At 44.7% G+C, this 10,882-nt stretch overlaps 1 protein-coding gene across 1 annotated transcript in view; it reads right to left on the bottom strand.

Annotated features, from left to right (window-relative positions):
- Positions 1 to 319: 319 nt before the first annotated feature.
- The window catches only part of LOC131343267 (uncharacterized), a 12,431-nt gene continuing 1,868 nt past the window's right edge, over positions 320 to 10,882 (bottom strand). Inside the window, exons 7-29 of the mRNA XM_058374818.1 lie at positions 10,589 to 10,736; positions 10,310 to 10,399; positions 10,065 to 10,221; positions 9,187 to 9,281; positions 8,843 to 9,088; positions 8,597 to 8,623; positions 6,850 to 8,175; positions 6,613 to 6,765; positions 6,331 to 6,495; positions 6,136 to 6,228; positions 5,870 to 6,039; positions 5,689 to 5,755; positions 5,544 to 5,598; positions 5,284 to 5,450; positions 5,010 to 5,109; positions 4,732 to 4,843; positions 3,623 to 3,744; positions 3,365 to 3,452; positions 2,887 to 3,018; positions 2,560 to 2,709; positions 1,980 to 2,241; positions 1,584 to 1,829; positions 320 to 1,173 (exon numbers count right to left, since the gene is read on the bottom strand). Coding sequence (XP_058230801.1) covers positions 1,088 to 1,173; positions 1,584 to 1,829; positions 1,980 to 2,241; positions 2,560 to 2,709; positions 2,887 to 3,018; positions 3,365 to 3,452; positions 3,623 to 3,744; positions 4,732 to 4,843; positions 5,010 to 5,109; positions 5,284 to 5,450; positions 5,544 to 5,598; positions 5,689 to 5,755; positions 5,870 to 6,039; positions 6,136 to 6,228; positions 6,331 to 6,495; positions 6,613 to 6,765; positions 6,850 to 8,175; positions 8,597 to 8,623; positions 8,843 to 9,088; positions 9,187 to 9,281; positions 10,065 to 10,221; positions 10,310 to 10,399; positions 10,589 to 10,736 — 4,257 coding nt within the window. The 3' untranslated portion in view covers positions 320 to 1,087. The remainder of the gene's footprint in view (positions 1,174 to 1,583; positions 1,830 to 1,979; positions 2,242 to 2,559; positions 2,710 to 2,886; positions 3,019 to 3,364; positions 3,453 to 3,622; positions 3,745 to 4,731; positions 4,844 to 5,009; positions 5,110 to 5,283; positions 5,451 to 5,543; positions 5,599 to 5,688; positions 5,756 to 5,869; positions 6,040 to 6,135; positions 6,229 to 6,330; positions 6,496 to 6,612; positions 6,766 to 6,849; positions 8,176 to 8,596; positions 8,624 to 8,842; positions 9,089 to 9,186; positions 9,282 to 10,064; positions 10,222 to 10,309; positions 10,400 to 10,588; positions 10,737 to 10,882) is intronic.

Consider the following 10,882-nt stretch of genomic DNA (forward strand, 5'->3'; position numbering starts at 1 on the left):
TGAGGGGTGGTGTCACGCAGCCCAAAACCAAGCAGATGGACTCTTACCATGCTGAAGTGGACACAGTGTGTGTGTTTATGATGGTTTGAGGCTTGGATCAGAGCCAACTAAACAAAGATTTTTCTTAAATAAGACACCTCTTTGTGTGTCCAGGATGTAGAAGTGCAGAATAAACTCCTCTACACATCTCATAAGTGTTTGTAGATCAGTCTTTCCTCTACTCCCTAAACATCTTGAGAGGTTTGGACCTGAAGCCTGAGAGGTCTATCTTGCCTGAACTGATCATAAGTTTAAGCGTTTACACCTATCAGCCATAACATTATGACCACTGAGAGGTGAAGTGAATAAGACTGAGTATCTCCTCATCATGGCACCTGTTAGTGGGTGGGATATATTAGGCAGCAAGTCAACATTTTGTCCTCAGAGTTGATGTTAGAAGCCGGAAAAATGGACAAGTGTAAGGATTTGAGTGAGTTTGACCAAAAGGGCCTAATTGTGATGGCTAGACCACTGGATCAGAGCATCTCCAAAACTGCAGCTCTTGTGGGGTGTTCCCGGTCTGCAGTGGTCAGTATCTATCAAAAGTGGTCCACGGAAGGAACGGTGGTGAACCAGTGACAGGGTCATGGGTGGTCAAGGCTCATTGATGCACGTGGGGAGAGAAGGCTGGCCCGTGTGATCCGATCCAACAGACGAGCTACTGTTGATCAAACTGCTGAAGAAGTTAATGCTGGTTCTGATAGAAAGGGGTCAGAATACACAGTGCAGGACGGGTCAGGGATGTTCTGGCAGCAAAAGGGAGACCAACACAAATATTTTGGCAGGTGGTCATAATGTTATACCTGATCTGTGTATAGCAAAATGTAGAATTCATATAATCTGATGAGCTTTTTAATCCCACTCCCATTGCTCTGATCACATTTTCATCTGAACCCAGGTGAAGAACACACTGAAGGACTTCTTTAAAACACACACACACATTTGGCGTAAAGAACAAAGTTTATTGTCTTTGAGCACATGAGAAACTCTACATTACACTGTGTTATGTGTTAATGTGAGGAGTGTGTGTGTGTGAGACAGCATTTGTTCAGAAAAACCTGAGTCGTGTCTGTCCATCACTCCTTCCTGGGACTCGCTCAAACAGAAGCCGCCCTCTCTTACTCTGGGGAAACACTGACCAAACCCCCCAACACACACACACACACACAGCTAATGGGTGATGTATAGAGGTAAGTAAATATGTGAAAGGAGATAATGAAGTTATATATTTACACTACTCACAAAAAGTTAAGGATATTGGGCTTTCGGGTGAAATTTCAGGATGCACCTAAAATGCACCTAAAATTTACATTTTCCATAAATTTCACCCAAAATCCAAATATCCTTAACTTTTTGTGAGTAGTGTATGATAGGATAGATGTGATGTAGTTAAGGAGTAAGCAGATGGGAAGAGAGGTAGCTGTAAGAATGGAGGGGGTGAAGGAATGCAGGACAGAGGTCAAGAGGTAGCTGTATCTCCAATAACAACACATGAAATGATGTGTATCATATATCAACGTGTGTGTATATTTGTCAGTGTGTACCTGTATGTACAGCGCCCCCTACTGGTCTTTTCCTCCCTGTGTATTGCTCAGGCCTGTAGCCCATGCCTCCCCACTGCTGATGGGACAGGTGGGGTATGAGGGGAGGAGATAGGGGAGGAGGGGGATTCTGGGTGAACGGTGAGCAGGGAACAGTGAGTGAGTGTGAGAAAGAGAGACTGGACATCAGAGACGATGCTTCCAGAGTCCACTGCTCATCTGTTTCACCTCCACTGAACCCTCCTGGTACTGTCCATACAATTAAACATGACTAATTAACACAAACATTTCACTGGGAACATCTCAGATAAGTGAAAGCTAGATGCAGTAATGTACAACTTCACCCTATACTAGTGTGTGTTTGTGTGTGTGTGTGTGTGTTATGCGCACAGCTCTTACACTGTGTCGGTTCTTCAGACAAATTCTGTGAGTGTGTGGTCTGACACAGACACTCCGCCCCAATCCAGCCACTACCCCCAGCTCCAGGCTCCTGGGTGAACCTCGCGCTGTGTGATGCTGTAGAGTGTATGGGGAATGGGTCCGAGTGTGTGGGGGGGAGAGGCTCATCCTTATCCAGACCCCAGTGGATGTGTATGACGTCACCCTCACACTCCCTGGCAGCAGCACTGAGTCTGTATGCAGCTGTACTGTCACTGAACATCTACACACACACACACAGAGTTACATTTATTTGACTTTCTTCTAGATTTAGGAAAACGTTTGCTTAAAGTTGTTCACGTGTGTGTGTGTATATATGTACATGTGTGTGTGTTAATGTTATTTTCCATGTTGTGGAATACAGGAAGCCTCGACAGCGTGAAACAGGAACTATGTTTTTTCCCGGATGAGCCACTGAAAGTTCCAGCTGAATAGTTTTGGTGACTGTTTTAGTATGATGATATCCCTGCACACTGTATGTGTGTGTATATGTGTGTGTGTGTTTGTGTGTGTGTGTGTGTGTGTGTGTGTGTATGTATGCCTTTAAAACTGAAGGTGAGATCTCAGGAAACAGCTCTTCTAGCTGAGTGTGTGAAGCTTCCAGCAGCCACTGTAGAGACAGACTTCGACTCAGCAGCAGCTGAGCTACAACACAGTTCACACATGGGAAATACAGCAAACACTGCTCCTCCTGACACACACACACACACACACACGTGTAAATAGAGATGATATTTAGAGCACTGTAAATACATGTATACATATATAGCAAACATATACACATATTCCATCATGTTATTTAGAACATAATATGCCATAAACATACAAGGAATTTAAAGTATGTCAACTTACACACACACACACACACCTCAGTAAGCAGCACGCTGAACCACTGTCGCTCTAACCAGCTACACACATCTCTCCGTGAGTTCAGTATAGTGTGGAAGCAGACTTGTTGCACACAATGCGCTACATCAGCTACATTATATGCCAGCAACACCTAAACACACACACACACACACACAAAGAGCTTATAGTTTGCTAATGAACATGAATAGACATGACATTAGTGCTCCCACTGTATTAATGTGGTTAAAAATTCGATTATTCTGTGCTTTCTACACTCAAACACAGGATTCACATCATTCAGGTTGAGAAAATGTAAGACAACATGGTTGCTAGGCAACCAAGCAGTAGAGATGCTGAAAGATACCTCTGTGTTATTTTACTGGAAATGACTCTAGACTGGTTAGATATTCTATACAAATTCTAGAAAATCCTCAGGTGTGTGATTTAGGACAGAATTCTGGTGTTGCTGAGAGGTTCAGAAATATCATGTGACTCACCTTAACATCCAGACGGTCAGTTTTCTGCCCAAACAGAACTGCGGCCGAGTAAATTAACAACAGGTTACTGAACACTTCACCACACACACTGCACACAGAAAAAAATATCTTTATCACTGACCTGAAAAGAAACCAATCTCAACTGGAAGTGTCAGAAAAACATTTACATAAAGGATGTGACACCAAACTGATCAATCAGCAATCCTTCACCATGGAAACGGCTACTTTAAGAAGATGAGTGTAAAGTGTGTAACTCACAGAGAGCTGTAGTGACCGGAGCAGTGCAGAATGACCCAGCAGCGGCTGAACTGCAGCGAAAGAGCCGAGAGTCTCAGAACAACACGCTCAGCTGCTCGCTCCTGCTCCAGCTCCACCAGTTCCTATACACACACACACACACACACACACACACACACCATCAAAAATCCCTGTTGCTCAAACTTCTACTCATAATCCCCCTTTTTTGTCAAATCCTGTTTAGACTTGGAAAACACTCAGTGGTGACACTTTTGGGACACCCCTCCAAATCATCGAGTTCAGTTTTTTAGTGGTTGGGCTCGGCCCCTTAGTTCCAGTGAAAGGGACTATTAATGCTTCAGCTTCATACCAAGACATTTTGGACAATTTCATGCTCTTTGTGGGAACAGTTTGGGGATGACCCCTTCCTGTTCCAACATGACTGCACACCAGTGACCAAAGCAAGGTCCATAAAGACATGGATGAGTGAGTTTGGTGTGGAGGAACTTGACTGGCCTGCACAGAGTCCTGACCTCAACCCCATAGAACACCTTTGGGATGAATTAGAGTGGAGACTGTGAGCCAGACCTTGGTCAAAAATTCCCATAAACTCACTCCTAAACCTTGTGGAAGGCGTTCCCAGAAGAGTTGAAGCTGTTATAGCTATAAAGGGCAGGACAACTCCATATTACATTCATGTGGAGGTAAAGGCAGACAACAGTTTTGGTCTGGCTCAGTCTCCACTCTAATTCATCACAAAGGTGTTCTATGGGGTTGAGGTCAAGACTCTGTGCAGGCCAGTCAAGTTCCTCCACACCAGACTCTGTCATCCATGTCTTAATGGACCTTGCTTTGGTCACTGGTGTGCAGTCATGTTGGAACAGGAAGGGGTCATCCCCAAACTGTTCCCACAAAGAGCATGAAATTGTCCAAAATGTCTTGGTATGAAGCTGAAGCATTAAGAGTTCCTCCTTTCACTGGAACTAAGGGGCCGAGCCCAACCCCTGAACTCAATGATTTGCAGAGGTGTCCCAAAACGTATGGCAATATAGTGTACGTTAAAATGGTCCATACTTCCAGACAGAGTCTAACTCATGAGTGACATCAGCAGGTGTGTCTGTGTAACTCACCTGCAGGAGAATGGCTGTGTTCTCATCAACAGTGATGATGTCGTACAGATCTGTGGGTCCCAGCTGCTGTAGAGATGGACAGTGGATCCTCTCCAGGAGGGTCATGTTATACCTGCAGGAGTACTTCACACATTACACGTCTGTAGACACTCCCTTAAAAAGAACTGACACCAATCAAACATAACTGGGCTCAGAAAGCCATCATCTATACATTCTCCTATCATTTAAAACCAATAATGGAATTAAAATCACAATGGAATTAGCAGTGAGGGACTGACGTTGACTCCATCAGCTGCAGCAGGTCACAGTGCTTCAGTAAACCTTCTGTGATAAACAGCACAAAAGGAACACGGTCCAGAGGAGAGCTGTACACTGGCTCTGACCACAAGCACACACACATACACACACACACAGACTGTAAATCACTTATACATTACTACATACATCTTGTACATGTACACAATCCTTAATAATGACCATCTGTCTTTTCTGTGTATGGGTCAGTAAGCTCTTGTGTGAGTGTGTGCATCAGTGTTCTATAACGTCAGACACCTGTACACGCTGCAGCAGCTGTAGTGAAGCAGGTGTAGTGGATCTTGTTCTTCATGCAGATTCTCCTCACAGTCCAGTCACCTAATGACTGAAACTCAAACACAGCACCGAATCTCCCCCATGGAAACCCACACTGCAGATGCTGCACACACACTACACTACACCTACTACACACACACACACACACAGGGGAAAGAACAGGCTTACATGTACAGGTACACAAATATGCACCTACAGATACGTCCACTCACAAAACACACCTGTCTGTAAGAGACCTGCTGTCCACTCTGCTGTCCAGGGCAGCTACAGAGTTTCCTACAGTTGGAGCACACACACACACACAGTGTCTAGATTTGTCACTGTTTCCTGTGGTTAAACAGAACAGTACATGATGAACAAACTGACCTGGAATCTGACCCAGAGCCATCACTAACTCCGCCCTCACATTGTCCACTGCCACCACAATCAGAATCTACACACACATTCACACACACACACACACACACACAATAAAATAACACATCAGTGCTGTAATGTCCACTACTCCATCAGCAATAATATTTGGGACACTGCCCAAACCTCTCACTTTCTGAACAGATGTTCTTTGCAGCCAGATGTGGATCTGCTCCTGCAGGTACTTCACTCTGAGCTGAGGCTCCATCCACTTCCTGCTTAGATACTGCAGCACCTGAAACTTCCTCAGCAGCTCTCCCAGACCACCCATAGTACAGGTGGAGTATGCCTTCTCCAGATGACCTTTACACACACACACACACACACACACTTACATCTCACAGAAAACAGATAACAGAGTGAGGATGGATGTGTTTAGAGGTCAGTGTGTGTATTTACCTGTTGCAGTGTTGAGGTCACACCTGAGCAGCAGCTCCTTTAATGTGACCAAGATATGAAGCAAGCCTACATCGTTATACACACATTCCCTGCCTAACACACACACACACACACACACACAGTTAATGTCAGGTGTGTTACTGAAGTGTGTGTTAATGTGTGTGTGTTTGGTGTCAGTGTGGGTGTGTGTCTGACCATGTCCTGCACTGAGCATCTTCTCCTGCTGTTTGAGACAGAATCGTGTGTGTTCAGGAGTCAGGTTACTGAAGTCTGTATGTCTCAGAGCACCTGACTCAGTCACCCTGTAAAGGACAGGACAGGCCAGTGCATGCAGCTCCCTGTATGCACCTCTCTCTGTGTCTGTAGGAGTGGTCAGTCAGCACAAATCAAACCCACTACTTAACATCCATCTCATCATCACAGGCATTTCAATCAGGTGATGAAACTGACTTTAAATAACACACAGCAGGGTTATACCTGTGGGTGGCACATGTACAGTTTTACAGAAGGATCTTTCCGGAACAGCAGGGCTGACCACATCGCCTGTCTTCATCTCTGTGGCCTGCTGCAGCGCCCTTCGACCTGAACAATCTGTGGGCTTCAGTGTCGACTTCTGAGAAAGCTCTGTCACTGAAACAATACAATCTGAGTGATGCAATCTGTTCAACAAATCATCATACAGCCCTTTGGTCAGAACACAACCAGTCTGTTTACCTGTGCTGGACAGTGGTGTTACTTCAGGTTTTTGTTCCACTGTAGACCTCAGGACACCTCTCAACATCATAAAGGACGTCACAGGGTCCAGGTACTCCTGAGGTCTGCAGACAGATGACCTCCTGTTTTTCCTTCCACTGCTGCTCCTTGGTGCTGGATGTGGGGTTCTTTCCTCTCTTTGGCAAGCAGGTCTGGACAGTGTTGGGGTCACTCCTGAATTCTGGCGCATAGTGAGCGGCTTGCTTGAATCATTTGGAGTGTGTGTCCCTCTGTGAGGGAGTGGGGTTGATGAAGAATTCAGTAGAACATAGCTTCTGGCTGGAATCTCAGGAGTATTACTGGGATGACTGGTAGGATTACTGGGAGTGCGAGTGGCTGAATAACTGTAAGTCATCTTCGTCTGCTGGACACTGGAGTCTTCGTTCTCAGTAGCATTCTCAGAAAACAGGCGATGTGTGTGACTCGGGTTAGACAAAAGCAGTTGCTTTGAAGCAATGGCTTTGTTTAATGATTTCTGTTCCTGCTCCGGGGTTGGTAAGGAACCTGCTCTGTTCTGGGGTTCATGATGATGATGATGATGATTGGTGTTGTTGTGGATCTCTAACTGCTGTTCTATCTGAGCAGTTGTTGAGTATATCCTTGGTGTACAGCACAGACTCAGATCTCTGACTACAGTGGTGATCTCAGAGGACAGTTTATTAGGATTCCTCACACTAACTGTGTGTGTAGAAGTGTTCAGGTTTGTCTTGGTGTTTTCTGCTGAATAAGTTTGAGACGCCGTGTATGTGTACTGCAGTCGAAAGCTTCGCTTCTGAAGTGTTGCATTCTCAGAGAAAGTGTGTGTGTAACTTGTACCATTTGGATTATTGACGGTTCTAGTCATCTCGATTTGGTTGTCTGTTGTCAGGAGCTTGTGTGCGGCTGTGTGTAATGACTTCAGCCGGCTTGTGTTTGTGTATGGTCCTCTCACTGAATGCATGAGAGAACCTGATTTCTGTGAGTTCTCCTGTGTCTTAGAGACACTGGGGTCACTTTTATCAGCATGAGTGTTTTTTACTGAATAATGATAAGGAGCTGGTTTTAATCCAGACTTCAGCAGGCTCAAGCGTTTGGCCGTGTTTTCAGACATATCACTAGTTTGAGTATTCCCGGTCGATGGATGGCAAGAAGCTGGACTGGACTTGGACCGAGCGCTGTCTTTGTTTCTGTTTGGTTCGAGAGAATCGTGGTCCTCTAGCAGAAATGTGGCGGTTTTGCTCTCTCTTACCCCAGCAGGAACAGTGGTCTGTGTAGCTTTACGCTCCACAACGGGTGAAGCTGCGTGCACTAACAACAGAAACAGAGAAACATTATCACTGAGTCAGCTTCACACATACTCAACTTCACACAGAACAGATCAACAAAGCATCTTAACTGGACTAAATCACTAGGCAATGACACTAATCACCTCTGCTGCTCCTTTCTGAGCTTTATTTTAATTCTAAATGTCTCAAAACCACATTTAATGTGAGGTCCTACAAGGCAGGGTAAGATTAAACCAAGGTTATACCTGTTATCTCCAATTTTTGCTCATTAAAATGTAAATGAAGGCTAACTGCATGTGGGCACTACAATGAGTGTGAGTGGGGAACTGAAGAAAGGTCAGACCACACACACACACACACACACACACACACACACATCATAAGACTGGTCTGAGGACAATCATTTGGTTTTGGTGTCAAACAAATAGACAGTGATGACTTACCCACAGTCTCAGAGTCACACAGCAAGTCTACAAAACACAAAGAATGATGAATATGACACTGACTGCTCTGTGTGTGTTTATACTAAAGTGGTCTTAGGATTGAGAAAAGCCAGGTGAGATAAAATGACATTTTTGTATTATTCTGTTCTCCACAGATTTGCTATTAATGATCAGTTACTGTTGTTTTGAAATACTTGACTCAAGCACTGTGAAGGTAAATCCACTGCACTACTGTGATCCACTCACCGTCTATCTGAGAGAGAGAGAGCGGTGTGAACTGGTCCGTCGTGGTCACCTCTGGCCACAGTGTGTTCACGGCTGTGTGTGTCTCTATAGTGAGTGCCTGTTTGAGAATGGGGTCAGGGGTCATCAGTTGTAGGAGTGAAATGAAGTGGGATCTGACCAGGTCATCAGGTTCCGGCTCAGCCTGCAGTGAGGAGAGCAGGTCAGGGAGAGTGTGATGTGTCACTGGAGGTGCAGGTCTCCTCGGCTCTGCAACAACATGACATTAAGTGTCTTTAGTGATTATGAATTATGAAGATTAAAAAGAGATCTACGAAGCTGCAGTAATGTAGTGCAGTGTGTTTTACCCGAGAGCAGAAGCCGATCTACACATGGAGGATGTTTCTCTGCCACCCACACGCCTTTCTCCAGGACCTCACGCTCACTGTCCGACAGCAAAAGCCTGCAGGAATGTCATTAAATCACATCATATAGATATTTCCAAAAGTATTGGGACACCCCTCCAGATCGTTGAGTTCAGGTGTTGTTTTTCAGGGGTTGGGCTCGGCCCCTTAGTTCCAGTGAAAGGAACTCTTAATGCTTCAACTTCATACCAAGATATTTTGGACAATTTCATGCTCTTTGTGGGAACAGTTTGGGGATGACCCCTTCCTGTTCCAACATGACTGCACACCAGTGACCAAAGCAAGGTCCATAAAGACATGGATAAGCGAGTTTGGTGTGGAGGAACTTGACTGGCCTGCACAGAGTCCTGACCTCAACCCCATAGAACACCTTTGGGATGAATTAGAGTGGAGACTGTGAGCCAGACCTTCTCATCCAACATCAGTGCCTGACCTCACAAATGTGCTTCTAGAGGAACGGTCAAAAATTCCCATAAACACACTCCTAAACCTTGTGGAAAGCCTTCCCAGAAGAGTTGAAGCTGTTATAGCTGTAAAGGGCGGGACAACTCCATATTACATTCATGTGCATGGAAAGACAGACGTCCCAGTTTTGACCTGGCTCACAGTCTCCGCTCTAATTTATTCCAAAGGTGTTCTATAGGGTTGAGGTCAGCTGAAGCATTAAGAGTTCCTTTCACTGGAACTAAGGGGCCGAGCTCAAACCCTGAAAAACAACAACTGAATTCAATGACTTGGAGGGGTGTCCCAAAACTTTTGGCAATCTAGTGTCACAGGGTTTTAAACAGTTCAAAAGAATGAAGGTGATAGCGGGACATTACACTCTGTGGACAGGTGACAGTGTCTCAGCTGAGAGCTGAACGGTGTACTGAAACAGTTCAGCCCCATCCTTCCAGTCAGGAGAAGCAGGAGGAGGAGGAGGAGCAAGAGGCGACAGTATCAGGTCCATCTCCAGTTCCACATAGGAACTGAAAGGAACTTATAAAGAAGGAAATTAAATACAGAAATATTACCAGTGAGATACTGAGTTTATTATGTATCAGAATTTAAAAAAAAGCTTCCATACATGGAGACATCACTCTTTCAGCGGCGGAGTCAGTGATGTCAGTCAGAGGAGCACTGAACCTCTCCCACTCTGGTGATGTCTCCATGCCTGCTGGATATGCAGAAATGTTTAATTATAACAATTTAAAACCATCACACTTTCACACAGATACAGAATTATAGTATCAGAACATAAGGCTTCTAATTTTAGATGCATTTAGATGTTGATTTGTTTGCAGTCGCACATGATCACAGTTTTAATGATGATTCCTGATAGAAGACAGGTGCTGAAAGAGCTCACCTCTCCTGAGGGTGTCTAATACAGATATGGGTTCTTCATCTGGTTCTGGACTCAGCTTCAGAGCTTCCTGCAGTTTAACGAGATGACAAGGGAGGAGTTCTTGCTTCTGAGGAAAATCGGTTTCGATAAAATCTGGCAGCTTGAGATCCTGAGTAAAGAAACAAAAAGACACTGAAGTCAGCTAAAAAGCATTTCACTATAATGTACAGTCTACAACAAAATAGATCAATGCTTATTTGTCCTATTATCTGATTATTAATAATAATAACAACTAATGCACCACCATCCTGGAGT

Source organism: Hemibagrus wyckioides, linkage group LG22, assembly GCF_019097595.1.
Source record: "Hemibagrus wyckioides isolate EC202008001 linkage group LG22, SWU_Hwy_1.0, whole genome shotgun sequence".
NCBI classification, from domain to species: domain Eukaryota; kingdom Metazoa; phylum Chordata; class Actinopteri; order Siluriformes; family Bagridae; genus Hemibagrus; species Hemibagrus wyckioides.